Source organism: Anarrhichthys ocellatus, unplaced genomic scaffold (genome assembly GCF_004355925.1).
Source record: "Anarrhichthys ocellatus isolate YVR2014 unplaced genomic scaffold, GSC_Weel_1.0 scaffold8, whole genome shotgun sequence".
Lineage (NCBI taxonomy): Eukaryota > Metazoa > Chordata > Actinopteri > Perciformes > Anarhichadidae > Anarrhichthys > Anarrhichthys ocellatus.
In genome coordinates, this window is record NW_022280038.1 from 8,583,817 (window position 1) to 8,600,083 (window position 16,267).

The window sequence follows — 16,267 nt, forward strand, 5'->3', positions numbered from 1 at the left end:
TATATATTTTATTTTATGCTATTCACATGCATTTGGGGCCTTTTTACAATTGTTTTGACTAAGAAATGTGATAATGTGTCTTATATGGTTCAAAGTGTTGGGGAAAAAAATCATGTTTTCATTCATAGTGGGGGTATATTGGAGTTGTATAGAGAAAAAAGTAACTTTTTCTCCCATCAGTTTTGATTATGAATCTATAAATTGTATTAGCAGGGTTTGTGAAACATATGTTACTATCATGTTGCGGTTTGTATGGTGGCCTCTGGCCACGACTGGTTTCTCATATGTGAACAAAGCCATGACAGAAGGATCAGTAACATCCTGCAGTAAGAAACCTTAACCTAGGTAATGAAAGCCTTGTGCCAGTGGGACAGACATACAATAGGCCTCTTATCTCCAGAGTAAACACTCCTCCTGCATTCGCAACAGTCATAAACTTGTAAATGATTTGCTACAGCACGTCCTGGTGCTTCTGAGCTGGTGTCCTTTTTAAATTGGAAACCCAGACGATGGTGTATGAAAATATATTTGCATATCTTCCCGTGGGTCTCTCGTGCCGTCTTACATTTACACGTCGCGGCAATGAGTTTGCACCACGGCCGACGAGTCTTTGTTTGCACACGTCACTTCTCTTGTGCTGTGGGATTCCAGGTGACCTCTCTACCACCGTCTGTCTGCAAAACCAGCTTTCTAATATGTCTTTTGAACAAGGGAGCTTACTTTTAAGAAAACATTAAAGGTGGTGTGCTCTACAATTCAGCTGTTAAGTTTTGTTATTCATAAGGGACATTGTGCTTTCTGGGTTAAACAATAAAAAGACTAGATATAGATACATTTAAAAGAGTGATGACTCTTGTCAAATAATATATAGTTTACATACATATTTTGTATGTATGCATATTTTTGTATTGCAATCAAAGATGAGTTTTACTAGTGTGATTCTGAGATGTGTTCATTTAACTGATGAATAAAAGAATCAAAACAAATGAATATCAATAGACCAGATATTGCTGTCTTAAAGCAGCATGATAAAATGTCAAATTGAATGATGTGCTCTCATGAAATGTAATTAACTAAAAAATGATTGCTAAGAAATGAAAACATCTTTATTTTTGGACATCTTATTAAAACAGTCTTGTATCTCTCTGTAATCTCTGTTGTAAACTGAGCACGTACGATCACGTCTCACCACGACAGAAACTATGAGCGCTCCACTTACTGGACGTGTGAGGAATGCAGCTGAAAGCTCCAAAAAGTCGACCGTGTGCTTCAGATCTTTGGAATAGCTTTTTAATGGCTCGTTTAGGATAAAGAGTAGATTCAGTGAGATGCAACAGCGGCCACATTGCAACATCATTTACATTAGATGATTGGCCATTTAGAGAAAACCCCTAATGTAGATTTTCAATCCACATTTTTGTTAAATTGTTTAAAGCAGTTGTGCTTTCCCTTTTCTAATTGTTTTTTAATGTTCAGCTACTGTACGTAATTCTAGCCCATGTCTGCTGGCAAAGACACTCCTAGATAAATCCATGTGACTGCTGCAGAGCTTAATATCTATATGTCCTCATAATTTACGCTCCTTCTGCGGGCCTCATTTAGGATGAGATGTCCCCTCTATGTCACTATTGCCAGTGTGGGTTGCTTGGTTATTGTCAACACGAGATGGAGGTGAGGAAGGTTAGTGGATGTTGGGAGCACGGAGTCTCTGGGCTCCAAATGGAATATTTCTCAACGAGCAACGGCATAGCTAAAAATAGCTGACAGAGCACCACGGGCAATTACATATACCAAAAAGAAAAGAAACACTGGTCTCTGATGTCAAGAACTCATTTCAACAGTGAATGTGGCCTTGTGGCTCCAGTGAAAGTTTTTATAACTCATAATGTGGAATACATCCCCCCCCCCCCCCCCTCACTCATCTTTCCCTCTCATGTCTGGTTGGGTCAGGTTTAACATGACAAGGCGAAACCTTCAATAATGATTGACAGTTCAAAGGCAGCAAGTATCATAAGCAGTCTTGTCATGTCTCTTCATGCGCATCAGCTCAAAGTGGTGGCCAAAATGTGGTTGTCACTTTGTTGATGCCAGAGTTCATTACCACTGTCACATTTCCAGTTCAGAATCTTCACTACAGTATCTTCTTGCTATGTGTAGAAACACATTCTCAATGCAAATGCTGTGAGAATTGCAGATATTTAAGAACTCTAAGTCTATTTTTTTATGTAATTCTATGTCGTCAGCCACGTTGTTAGATGCGTCTTGAACCAGCATTCATTCGTTTTTTTGGGCCACTTGAGGGCAGCAAAACCAGCTGTAAACACCACCCTGATAAAATATCACGCTATGGCGTTGATATGGCAAACACGTTAGCAATCACTTATATGGAGCAACATTAGCATTCATTTGGAGTTGTGTTTCTGGCCACCAGATGAACCACAAGTCCAGTATTCACCCTCCTTTAAGCTCTGTTTTGGTCTCCACCCTCTCCTGAGAAAAATGCCTGTCTCTTCAGCTGCTGAATGCTCCACATTGTTAAAGGAGCAGTTGGAGGAGACACATTTCCCTTAAGCAATAAATTATTATCAGCCGAAGGTGGGTATCCACAATTCTTTGCCTGAAAATGCACATGCCAATGCGATTTTAAAATGTGACGATAGCTTGTCAGCCACACTGCAGTTCAGGGTAGATAATATTAAATGTTGACTTGTGGACTTGAAAGTGTGGGACTCTGTGTATTTGTATTTTAGCAAAAATATGATGTATATTATAGAATGTCAAAATGAAAGCATGGCCTGATAATTAATTCTAAATGAATTCCAATCGAATGAGCTAATATCTACTTTAAGTCTTGACTTTGTACAAACACCTGCGGCACTAATTACAGCTTTCATTTTCTTTGACACATCTGTCATTTTCACATTTTATCCCATTCCTCCTGCATGTTTGCTCAAAGTCGAGCTGGACAGATGGCTGTTCCGCCTCCGTGATAAAACCGTCGGTCAGTACTGCGATATCAGCTGCAACCGGCGCAATAGCAGCACAGACAGAGGAACCATGACTTCATAGATTTCTGCAGGTGTAAGTCCTACAACCCCAAAATCCGGTTCCCTCGTCTTGAAGTCTGTTTTTTTTTTGGTTAGATGTCTGAAATAAGGTCTGTTGTTAACACAAGCTTTTAAGAGATTTTTAACGTCAGCAGATATCCCACGTGGCAATTTTGAAGATTTTACGTATCTTAAAAAAGGTGGTTGCTAACAACCTTTGACGATTGCATTTACCCTTCAAAAATCATAAAAGTGGTGTTCATTTCTGAAGATGATCTTGCTGAACAAAAGATGTAAGCATCATAAATGTTTGTCTGCTACAGAGTTTATTTTCTGCAATAATCCTAAATCCCATTGGCCTTTGTGGAGGGAACCAGTCTGATGCTCATTTTCTGATTGGCCTACAAGAACACATCATCCCTGCAGCACTCTATTCTCTGCTCAGGAAGACATTACCAAACATCTTTACATGGAAAATGCGGTATTAATACTCTGAATCTCTTTAATGATATAAGGTTATACTAGGTCACCATGAACTTATTATGGAGATATTCTGCCCTCTAGTGGTCAACATCTATAAATGGAGCTTTAAAAGAGACGCCTTTGATTATTGCTCAAGGCCTGGAGCAAGAAAGGACATCTATTTCCTGTAAAAACATGTGTTTCCAAAGCATCAACTTTCCTGAGCTAATAAAAATAGATAATCCATTAGTTATGGTTTATTAAGGAGCTATACAGTAGAAGACATATCTCAACTCATAAAGGAACACTTAATCCTTCATGGTTTTAATTTATTGAAAAAATTCAACATGAAAAGCAATTGCAAGTAAATAACAAGCCAATCAGTTCTTTCAAGTGTACATTTAGAAATCTACACTCATCTTTGGTAATATCAGAAAAATATTTATCAAATAAGTATAGTATCAGATTTCACAAAACGCAAAAGACAACAGCTTTTAAAGAGAACAAACAAGCCATGTAATAATATCAGCCTCAATCTGTCTGCCTACAACCTGATGTAATGCAGAAGATGAAGAGCAGATATGGTAACATGGAAACTCCTCGGGAAAGGCTTAGGTAATGGGAAAGCAACCTTGGCCATGAAATGGGCTGTGACGATCCTGTCAGCCTCATTGCTCCTGGCAAATCTATGTAGCCTGACATAAACATCTCACGGAGGGGACATCTGTTATCTGTCTTCCAAGCAGTTGGGAAATTGTCATGTCCGGCATGACAGCTGGTGTATGATGAAGCACCAGCGAACACATTTGGCTCGGTGCACCTGCAGATGTGTTTTTTCAAGACGTATTTTTGGGAAAACAAATTGTAACTTCCAGCTATAAGTGAGATTCCCTTCTGTTCTTTCCTTGAAACCTCTCAGCAAGCCGACAGATGGATTTTTTTTCCCTTCATCACTCTTCCCTGTTTTCCTCATTAGCATGTCTTTATTTCCCTCAAATGCCCTTTCCATCTCCTTTGCCAACAAGTATTTTCCCCCTGTTACTATTCAGCGCGCAGCACTCATTCGCGTCTCACAACGAGAGCAGAGACTGGGGGAAATAGTTGGAAGACCTGGCACTGATTTGAGCTGAACAATTTCAAAAGTGAATACAAGTGAGAGCGTCACGGAAGGAAGGGGGAGAATTCATCATACATAGCTGCATCACATTTTGAGGAGACAGGAAAGATCTCTCTTCCTCTCTCACAGCTAGGGACGTCTTTGGAGGTTTATTGCCGATAGCTTGGCAGCCAACATGCTCACTTTCCCCGCAAGGAAAGCGACCATGTCAACTTTTCTGGACCCCAAGCTCTACTACCTCCTCCTAAATCTCTGTCTTTGTGTAGAAGCTTGGCCACATGGTAAGTAAAAGGCTTTTTCTAGCAGTTCTTAAATCTAATTTTGTTCTTACTGTGCTATCTTTTTATTGCATGGCCTCGTCTTTGTGAAAATGTCGCCAACTCTTCGAAAGAGCATGTTGGCTTAATTGCTGACTAACTGTGGAGTTATTTCATGTCGATGAGTCACTTCTGCTGCCACGACTTGTCTCAGCCCATGCGGACTCTATGTGCCTCACTGAAATAAGAGCAGCACATAACTAATGCTGATACAGCTCGTACGCAGCTCTTTCCCTTGCCAATGAAAGTAGATATTGGGCATATTAGTGAGGGTTCAATACCTGGGAAGCTTTTACATTTCACTTGGCACAGAAATCCATAAGGAGTGGAATTAAACCTGTGATGATGACAGATGGCTGTAGCTCCCTGTGAGTCCTCTATTCCTCTGCTCCATTGAACGTTTATTCAAATTGGGCTTTGGGAAGAAAAAAAGTCGCCATCTTCAGTTCAACCAGTCTCTGCATCCCGAGCTGCTCAACACGGTGCATCGTAGTGGGTTGAAAGGTCACACAGCAGCTTATGATCTGAGAGTTGGTTCACAAACACAGTTCAGCTTGAGTTTAGTTGCTTCGTCTGCCACTAAATCAGCTGCCAAGATGGATTTCACATCTCAGCAGTTTGTCCGGTCAACGTGAAATGTTGTGCAAGGTGGTGTGATCTGCATCATCAGGTAACAGGAATATGTACTGAATGGACATATTTGTACCTTAATGTCTATAACCACATGTATAAACATGCATTATGGGGCTAAATCAGTTGTACGTATTTGTATTGAAAGCAGAGCAGAGGAGTTACACTTACTAATGTTTCTGTCTCTTTCTTTTATTTAATAGCACATTAAAAGAAACATTTAATGAAAGAATTTAAATAATAATAGAACATGAACGGGAGCCCAAAATCCCAAAAGGCTTCTCATAGGTCTCCCCCACTTTAGATTTTAACAATCAAATAATCTAAACATGATTATAATTATGAATAAAATTAATTTCCAAGCAGGAAATTATTTTCCTATAAAAAATTTCACACAAATAAGAAAAGTAATATGAAACTTAAGAAAAGAAGAAAAGAAAATACCTAAAACTAAGCCCTGAAGGGTCAATCTCGAGTTACTTCAACCAAATGTCTGTCAAGTCATCATCCATCCCCGGATGAGGCAACACAATGGCGACCGAGGCCGTGACCCATCCATGAAAGCATCACACACTTATAAACGTGCAGCACAACAAACTGGGAGTCTGTGCTGTGCTGTACCACAGTGTTTCTCCATTGAGCACACAAAAAAATTGCAGTATGTACACAATTCTCAAAACCTAAAGCTCATGTACCAACAAAAATACTTCAGACTGCCAAACTCCAAACACACATTTCATTGTGCTCACTCAAATAGAAATTCCAATAACCTGTTTTAGGATGTGAAAAAAGGATGAAAAAAGTGTTGTTCCTGTGTTTTTTATTCTGTGTATTATTATATAACAATAATAATGTTAAGTTAATGTTGTGGTAATATTGTTATTAATACTATTGTGTACTTTTTTATGTTGGTGCTTTGGCAACGTTGTTCTGTCATACGTCTGGCCATTAAAGCCACAATGAATTGAGTTGAATTGACCTGGGAGCTAATTAAAATCCACAATATGGGTCCTATCCAGAAAAAACACTGAGGACACAAAACATAAGTAGCCTATCAGAAGTCTGAGGTTTCAGTTGTTTGCAAATTTAATTTGATGCCACTTGTCCCTTTGTTTCGGTTCCACACCTCTGAAAGGGGACAACTGCCCGAGCTCCGAGTGGAGCGCCATGTGTCGTCCATGTTGCGAGTACCACCTGATCCAGTGTCGCTGTCCCTCGAAAGGGTCCACGGTCGGCTACACTGTTCCCTGCTGCCGCAATGTTCTGGACGAGTGTGACCCCTGCATCATCCACCCAGGTACAATCCCGCTGTCGCTTGTAGATATTCCCTTATCTGTAACAATCTGCGAACATGAAACACTCCTTTCTGCTTTCGTCCTTGCCAGGCTGCAGTCTGTTTGAGAACTGCAAAGCCTGCAACAATGGAACGTGGAAAGCCAATGACGACTTCTTCGTCAATGGAAAGTATTGTACAGAGTGTCGCCACGGCTGGAGTGGAGGGGACTGTAGAAGTGAGTTGGATTGCTTTAATGCAATGTCTTGCCACAGAAATGGCTGAATAGTCTGAATACTCAATGATGCAATTACAAAAAAGTGCTGATGTGTTCTCATATACCATCTATACATCTCTTTATGCACATATAAAAACATTAATCTAGGGTCATATGCAAGGTTCCCATTCCACAATGATTGGCAGAGCCGACAATATGAAGACAAACAACATGTGAGACATCTCAAACTTACCTTCATGTGCTGTAAAGCTTTCAATTATAAGTTTATTATCAGTTAAGAAGCATTAACACCGAAAGATAAACCTCTTTAGTATCTAGGACTGTGAGGAAATACACAATCAATTGATGGAACATTTAATCATAATCATCTCGGTGAAGCATTTGTAATACACCCTAAGGACACTTGGTGGCGACAATGCTTTTTTGTTGTTCTTTGGTTTCAGCCAAGCTTCAGCTACAGTCAACTGTTTGTATCTAGTTGTACTTTTCGTTCACAAAAATACTGACAACGTAATTATCGGCATTGCGCTACAGCAGCTACCGAATGAGTTAAATCCAGTGTGTGCTGGTAAATCCCACTGCAACACCATGCTATTAATAGAGGAGAGCAAACAAGTGTACCTGCTTGCCACTCCTGTTATTCACACTCATTATATTCTTCCATTGTTATTTTTGTTATATGGCCCAGGGGAAACTGCCACTTGGATGCCATTCTGTCATGTTCCATCAGTTTGACGTACACAAGGGAAGACATGGGGCCATTGTGTAACATCCCTTTTCCTACACAACCTGTTTGGAGTCTGTATCGGCCCAAGTGGCCAAGCATTCACTTTAAATATGAATGCTGCTTGCCACGGTCAAACTGCCCCGTGCTACTAAGAGCACATTTAATTGAGAACGTGAATTTTAGGTGAAAATTAAAAAAATAAGTAAAAGTAATTGCAGTTCTCTTGTGTTATAGCATGCGGAGGCGTCATTCAGCGGGCTCAGGGTCACATAGCCGTGGAGAGTTACCCAACAAATGCCCGGTGTGAGTGGACAGTGCAAGTGGCGGGTGGCAGCAGCGTCGAGCTGAGGTGGGTCACTTTTGTGAAAACCTTTTCTGCGAGCATGAAACAAACGTGGACTCAATATCTAAAACAGAAGGGGGGGACATGGTCAGTCTTTATTTGTAAAGACACCACGATTAATATTGTTTATTTTGTTTATTAAAGTCACTCCAGGTGATAAATAATGAGAAAGGTATGGGCATTTTACTTTCTGCAGCAGTTTATATTAGGCTAGTCTCGCGTCTCCACAGTGCACTAAATGCTGGAAAGAAAGGTCTGGCTCCACACATTAGTATTTTTGGTAAAGTGGGAAAAAGAACCGCTCAGGCTTCTTTGTATTTCTTTAATCCGATCACAATCGTCTTGGGCGGTGCTAAGCACAGGATGCACGACAGTCTGACAAAACAGGAAATGTGACATACTTCTTTTTGAAACAGGCCCCATGGTTAATGGATATGTTTCATTCATGTGTGCTGGATACTACTTTTCCTGAACTTGCGATTCAGGAAAAGTCACAGTGGACAGCAATCACAGTGGACCGGTTCTTCATCTCCATCAGCTAAGGTTGAAGCAAACTGATGTGAAAGGGTTTTCAAGAAATAGTTTTGGTACGTGTAGGCAAAAGTAAACAGTCATACGAAAATTGCACCCTGACAAAAAAAGATGCAAAAAAAAAGGTGAAATGATTCCGTGTGCAGTGTTTCAGTCGTAGGACCATCTTCAGCACAACTGGCACAGCTCAGCTGAAGGTGAGAGCCGAGTGGGAAAAAAGCCCACTCAACAGAACACTGATGTGAATTCTTTTGAATTGAAAAAAACAACATAATTTAAACGTAACATCTGTTCTGTTATTCTGCAGCTTTTTACTGCTCAGTTTGGAGTCGGACCACAGCTGCCGTTACGACTACGTCGAGGTGCGCGACGGCGGCGATCTGAGCTCCCCTGTGATTGGCCGCTTCTGTGGGGATCGGCTGCCCCCTCCGCTCAAAAGCTCTGCGAACCTCTTGCACGTCCTCTTCACCTCAGACGGCTACAACAACTTTGACGGCTTTGTTCTTACTTTTCAGGAGAGTTCAGGCAGGTACAGCCATCGTCAGTGATACAGCACGAATGCTACCGAAGACAACACAATGCAATCTCCTACTCCCTGCTGTGTGCTTGTTTGTCGGACTACTTTGCATTGTAATGTGTGGTTTTGCTCTGATTTTGTCCACACACTCAGCTGATGCATTGTATAATGTGCCCTCCTCTGTGGAATCCACATAGAATGTATCAGTCTGATATTTATCTCATTCATGATATACGCCAGGTGATACCTGGTCATTCAGCCCCACTAAAATAGGCCTAACGACGCCCCTGCTTCACAACCTTTTTCTTTCATTCTGCCGTGTGTGTGTGTGCAGCCTCCCATACAGGGCAACGATGTGAGACGGACATTCTGCGACACAGATTAATCATACTCATCTCTCTCCATTTGCCCTCTTTGGAGCAAATTATGCATCTAACTTGCATCCCATTTCTCCAGTTCTGCTCTTGCTAGCGAACCTGAACATATCGTAGTGGTACTGCGGCAATTGTTAGGACTGTAAGGCCCCGATTTAACAATATTTCTGTAAAGATGACTTCGATGAGTCAAAGAAGGGTTAGGTTTAGCAAATAATTAATTCTGGAGGGCAAACAATTAACCTATTCAAGATAATATCAAAAAAGGCCAAACCAAAAGGTGGTGGTAATAGAGAGGCAGGGCAATCAAATGGGTTCAATTCCTTCCTCAATTTAACTCCAATTACAAAAGGTTAATGTTATGAATGAATTTGGGGAACAAAACGTAAGCAAACAAGTAGTCATTAGACGGTTGTATGCCTCCGCCGACCAGTCATGTTGCAGTTTACATCCATGTCTGTCCAAAATGTAATCACTTCACCATTTAATCCTATTAGACATTTGTGTGAAATTGTCACAATTAGCATCTAAATCCTTCAGTTGTGGCCAAACGCGTGTTTTCTGAGCTCACAGCGACCTTCTAAAATTCTAATTGCTCCAAGTGGACGTTTATACCAAATTTTATGAAAATCGCGTTCATGATAATGGACCGAACAGACAACCAGAAGACATAATGACTCTGGCCACGGCTGGCACGGAGGTCTAAAAAAGTGGGCGGGGCAAAGAGGCTTCAATTACAGTTTTGATGAAATGGTAAAATATCAATAAAAAATCATTCCTTTCCTTTTATGGCCAAAAATGGTTCGTAGCTTCAGTAGTTAACTGCACTTCTTGAATCGCAATGCAATGAATGCAGCGAACTACTACGAATGAACTACAAGCAAGCTATACTGGAGACATGGTTAGTTTAATGACATGTAGTTCACTACTCTCCAACACTGGTGTTCAAACATTACGATCAGTTTTTGAACCATTTATGTGAATTCAATAAACAGTAAAACGTGTATCTTTATTGAGTTTTGCATTGCAGTGGAGGTTTTTCTTTCATTTATCACTATAGATAATTTCTCCACAGATTCGGGGGTCAAGACTAAAGTGTGTGCAACCCCAGAGAAACTGGTAAATGGGTATTTACTGCCTGTATATGGACCAAAGGAGGAGCTTGTATCTGTAAACTACCGGTGCCATCCACCCTTCACACTGATCGGCTCCCAGCAGAGAATCTGTCTTCCTAATAGCACGTGGAGTGGCACGGTTCCTACATGTGTAAAAGGTACTTTTTTTCCCATCAGGTATCTTCTGGTCTCTTTTTCTGATGTTTGTGCAGTATAAAAGCCACGTCATGTTATTTGATGTTATTATTGTGGGAATTCCTTTTCTCTCTTAAACACATACAGGCCAAACAAGCACAGCCCGGTGTTCCCCTCCACCCAAATTGGTCAATGGCTACCACAGAGATGCTCTGGATGCAGCTGGAGGCGCAGAGGTTGTTGGGTTTTTGTGTAAAAATTCCTACATTTTGAGTGGGAACCACCAGAGCACTTGTCTCTCTAATGGATCCTGGAGTGGCAGGCCGCCCAAGTGTGTGAGAGGTAGCCGTTTTTCAAATCACATTCGGGTTGGGAACACACTGAGTAGCTTATTTTCTACGTCATTTACATGTGAAAATGTTTCCAACACACAGGTAGTCTTACTTTTAATTTATCTGACAGCCAATTTGCCTGGAAATTTACATCTCCTGACATGAAAAAAGTAAATATTCAGAAATAAGAACACAATGATGAGTGCATAACAAGGCCATTCGTTTGACAAGATTAAGCAGTAATGGCTTTGAATTCTTCTGAATAATGAATACATTTGTCCCTTATATTTTATGCATAGACTTGTTCCTATTTACTTTGCTCACAATTATTCATGTTACTGAAACCAAATTATTTATGCAACGGGAGCTCAGAAAGGGATTGTTGTGCACTAATAGTCACCTGCTTGATTTGCCTCTACAGCATGTCGGGAGCCCAAAGTTTCTGAACTCGTGCGACAAAGTGTTGTGAAGCCACATCTGATGTCAAGGTAGCAGCTAAGATAGTGTTGCGTGTATTTACATGATTCAGGCAACGTTATTGCTAGCCATGCTAACAACATTTTAAGTTTGTGTTCGGTTCTGATCCCTTAACGTTTCATCTAGCGCCATCATCAGGTGCAGCATTTCAAGTCCCAATACTAATGGCATTCCCATCAGCCTCAGCTGTACTTTTTTTTGTTCTTATTAGCAAATGTAAGCATGCTAACATGCTAAACTAAGTTGGTGAACATGGCCTGTGCTCGAAATAGAGTGGTGCAGGGATGAGATCATTTTTTAGCATCACACTAGTTTCTCGACAAAAAGTGGGATTTTTCTTTTCTTTATTGGATTATTGCAGAAGTTAAAAGCTAATGTTAGGCTATAAACAAACCACACCACGGTTGCATGAGCGCTACACAGCAAGGCTAAGTAGTCACCCTGATGACGATATGTAGTTTCAGAAAGCCAGTTTTTAGCAAGCGCCTTTTCAAAGACACTTAAAAGCTCCAAAATTCACAAGAATTGCATGAGCTGGCGTATTTTTGTAGAACAAAACATAAAAAATAATATAATAGTAACATGTGGATTTTGGGCATTGAAAAAATGCCCAGATGTTTTTTCTGAGTATGAGCTTAAGGGACATAACTGCTCCAAAATGCATCTCTTTAGACTTTCCAAAGGTGAAATTGCGAGGATTAAATATTCAACAGTTAAATATTCAACAGTTAGATGAAAACGGTCATGTGATACAGACGTTACTTGAGTTTACCTCACGGTGAACAGTCTGCTGATGATGGTATACCTACTTGTTAATTTAGTAGGCAGTACTGATTGATATTTAGCATGTGAGTATGGGATTTTGCCCCAGGAAACATCATAACTGCTCAGCATCGACACGTTAACATTGTCATTATGAGCATGTTAGCATACTGACATTAGCATATAGCTCCAAGCACTGCTGTGCCTTAGTTGGTTAATCAGCATCATTTTAGTCTCTCACCCATCCAATTATAGCATCTTCTTACAAAAAAATAATTGAAAACAGAATACTATGCAAAACTATGCAAATACAGGTGGATAAGGAAGCAATTCATATCCATAAATACATGAAACTAAACAACTGTGATGGGAAATTAAGGCTGGAGTTTGCGCATAAGGAGATATTAAGAAAAAAACTTTTTTCTTTTCCACAGAGAGAATCCAGAGCAAAGAATCCACTTCTCATCCAGGGACAACCTGCACGATTTGTTGTCAGCTGGTTTTATTCCACTTGCATCGGATAAACTGTCAAAAAAAGACGACGACGTCTTGGCAGAGCTTCCTCGTGGCTTCCACCCGGTCCACACAAGCATCGAGTACATGTGTGCCTCCCCGCTCTACCGCCACACGGGGAGCTCCCGACGCACCTGTCTAAAGTCTGGCAGATGGAGTGGGCGCCATGTTTCCTGCTCACCGGGTGAGAGCAGCAACAGTATAGACCCAGCTTGGGAAGTGAAATCTGAGTTTCATTCACAGACAAAGAAAAGCCTGCTAAAAAGCCTAATCTGGACCGGTTTGACCAATACCTACGGTGGCTAATGACAGCAAATGCTTTCGCGAGATATTGCTCTGTAAGTCTAACATTAGATTGCTGATTTCAAGAAGAGTGTGAAAGTTCATTCTTGACAATGGCGTGAATATGCAACTGCACAAGGGCCCGGAAGCTGTCAGGGGCCCATCAAGGTTTTGCAGCTTTATTATTATGGATGGGCCCTCTTGCGCATATCTTCTGGGTATAGCTATTCAACCACAATACTGAAAGTACTTGCAAATGTCAAAGCTATTTATACCACCTTCATGCCTTGTGTATAGCAAATATATTTGAGTCATAGCCTTTTATTTATGCCTTTTTACATTTGTCCTTGATGCATATTTGATAGATGGATTAAACAGGCTGTGGTTTGAGTCCAGGGTAGACTGTTAGATTTTGCGTTGATGAATTTGGCGCTTTGGCTGCTGTCTGTCGTGCTGATCAGAGGCTGGTGTGTGTGTGTGTGTGTGTGTGTGTGTGTGTGTGTGTGTGTGTGTGTGCGCACGCACAAGCGGCGCTTCAGCTGCTGATCAAAGGCTGGTTTGCAGGATGGGCGTTGCGTGGCGACAAAGCAATTGTCTGCTTTGCAATTATCTGGTGTGGTTGTGTGTACGCACAAATGTCCAAAGGTAATGTCCTCTTCTAACTCTGCAATAAAAACTAATAAGCAGATTATCCGAAATGCAGGGCTTTTTGCTAGTTACTGTAATAACATTTTTGACTCTCTCTTCTGAATGTCACCTTCCCACAGTTTGTGGCAAATTCGACACTCCCAGTCCACACAACCTCACAGACACACCGTGGCCGTGGCACGCAGCCGTCTACATCCGCTCACCTCCTGACCGCAATGCCAGCGTCCACGGGCCCCGTGGAGTAACCATGTCTGTCCAGCAGGGGGCCTCAGAGAAGTCCACATTCTGGCACCTCGCCTGCAGCGGTGCTCTGCTCAGCCAGCGTAGCGTCCTGGTGGCAGCTCAGTGTGTGGTAGACAAGGACAAGCAGCAGACCCTCCACACGGCACATGTGAAGGTTGTCATAGGCGTGCAGGACCTGACATCCAAGGACCGGCAGAAAAGCCTGCTCCACCTCAGGGTACAACACAGTCAGAAAATATCTACTCTGTTAGTTTATAGTGTGAAAATCCATCAGACATATTTGTTCTTATCAGATGAGTTTGTAGCTACAAAATGTATATTAGTTTAAAGGATGAAAGATTTCTAAGGTTTTAAAGTTGCATTTGATTTTTTTACTTTAGAGAATTTGAAGTAAATGACTTTCTTTCTGTAAAGTCCTCTCAGTTGAATTATTCATTTAACTGGTGGTAAAAAATTGCGGTGGAAAAGCTTTTTAGACATCAGCACAACCATTTATTCCACTTTTAACCTCAAAGCCGTAACCTCTTTTGACCTTGCAATTACCATAACCATACTTTTTGTGGCATTTTTATTTTCAAGTCAAACGGTGCACAAAAGTTTCCCATGACTACCAAACAGCAGATGCGGTGATAATATTAAGCAAGGAATCTTCATTAAATAAATATAATCTTCTGGATAGCTTTTTGTTTGTGAGCGGAACAGGAAGAAATCCTTTGGCTTTTAAAATGTGCACTTAAAGCTTTACCGGGATATTTGATTTGGATGTGAAATCCTTGCGCATCTTGAAGCGTATTATCTAATCTTGACAAATATTACAAAAACAACAGAAGTTGGCGCCTTCTTAGTGACATCAGGCTTTCTCAGGTATTCTAACTTCCAAGTTTCATCCGTTTTCAACTCTCTCTTCCCCAACAGGTTTCAGACATTTTAGTCCATCCACATTTTTACTCCACGCCGGGCTCCGATGTGGCTGTGCTCAAGCTAAAAGACAAGGCCAGGATCAGTGAGCGTGTGCTGCCAGTCTGTCTACCCAAAGTGCAAGGTGGAGAGGTGACGGCGCAGGAGGCTTACGCTGCGAGGTGGACTTTACCGAATCACAGAAGCCGCCACAATCCCACCAGCCAGACCACGCTTGTTGCGCTGGATGATGTCGCTCAGTGCGAAAGGGAATTTGCTCGAGGAGGAGCGCACACCCCAGTGATCAGTGACAACACGCTGTGTGTCTTCAGGAAGCCGTCCAGTCCCCAAAGCCCTTGTCCCAGAGTCATTCCAGGCATCGCAACCGTGCCAGCTGTGCTTTCGTCCACGAGTGGTGGCTGGTCGGGTCAAGAGGAGACTCGGGGGGCGTCCAGCACAGGCTGGCAGCTTCTTGGTTTAGAGAGTTTCAGCTTTAAGGAGGAGAACTGCCACCAACAGACGCACACAGTTCAGACACGAATAGCCAACTTTCGAGACTGGATAGAGAAAAACACAAAGTAGATTTTTTTTGACTTCTCCCATCTCGTTTTAAGCCAATTGCCGACAATTTAAATCTTAAATATTTCTTTCCAGTTTTGTAAACCTCACAGTTGGAGATGGTGGAAATGGAGCGTACAGTTCGAATATTTGCTGTGATCACTGTGAACCTGCTGTCTGTGTCAACATCACGTCAGGTGAGAGCTGTTCTCCTGGCTCTCTTCCCGTATCTCTCATGTGTGTTTGTTATTCTGTATTTGGGCCACCTCCACTTCAAACAACTCTTACGTGAGCTCGTTAAGGAACACACCCACATACTCATGATCTTTGAATGTTACCTTGTGATTGCGCAACTCTGAATTTTAAAAATGAAGACTGCTCATTAAAAATGAAAGAAGTCCACCGGATGTCACGTGGAGTCTTTGATGAACTGCACTCCACCGAGCTAGAACATCAAGTCAATGACATTGTATCTGAAGTCTTCTTCATTTCACTGATTGACTTTCAGGCATTGTATGCTTCTAGGTATCTCTACATCCAGGCTTAAAACTGAAAGAGAGTTGACCATCAGTCATAAGCAATTTCTATTGTTTTTATTTTGTCGTAAATTTTCTGCTGTATTACTTCGGCTTTATTCTGTGCTCATTGCCTGATTGTGTTACTATTTCTATCATGAACAGGTAATATAATATAAAATAATATCACATAATATAAGAACAAATTATATCA

The 16,267-nt window shown here is 41.3% G+C and overlaps 1 protein-coding gene across 1 annotated transcript; it reads left to right on the forward strand.

The window, feature by feature from the left end:
* The first annotated feature begins 4,625 nt into the window (after positions 1-4,625).
* On the forward strand, positions 4,626-15,933 carry pamr1a (peptidase domain containing associated with muscle regeneration 1a). The gene is made up of 11 exons (XM_031848631.1): positions 4,626-4,907; positions 6,709-6,870; positions 6,959-7,084; positions 8,046-8,160; positions 8,993-9,204; positions 10,652-10,849; positions 10,974-11,168; positions 11,580-11,646; positions 12,832-13,094; positions 13,960-14,300; positions 14,999-15,933. Exons 1-11 carry the CDS (start codon positions 4,802-4,804, stop codon positions 15,560-15,562), a joined length of 2,349 nt encoding a protein of 782 aa, XP_031704491.1. The 5' UTR covers positions 4,626-4,801; the 3' UTR covers positions 15,563-15,933.
* The last annotated feature ends 334 nt before the right edge of the window (positions 15,934-16,267 follow it).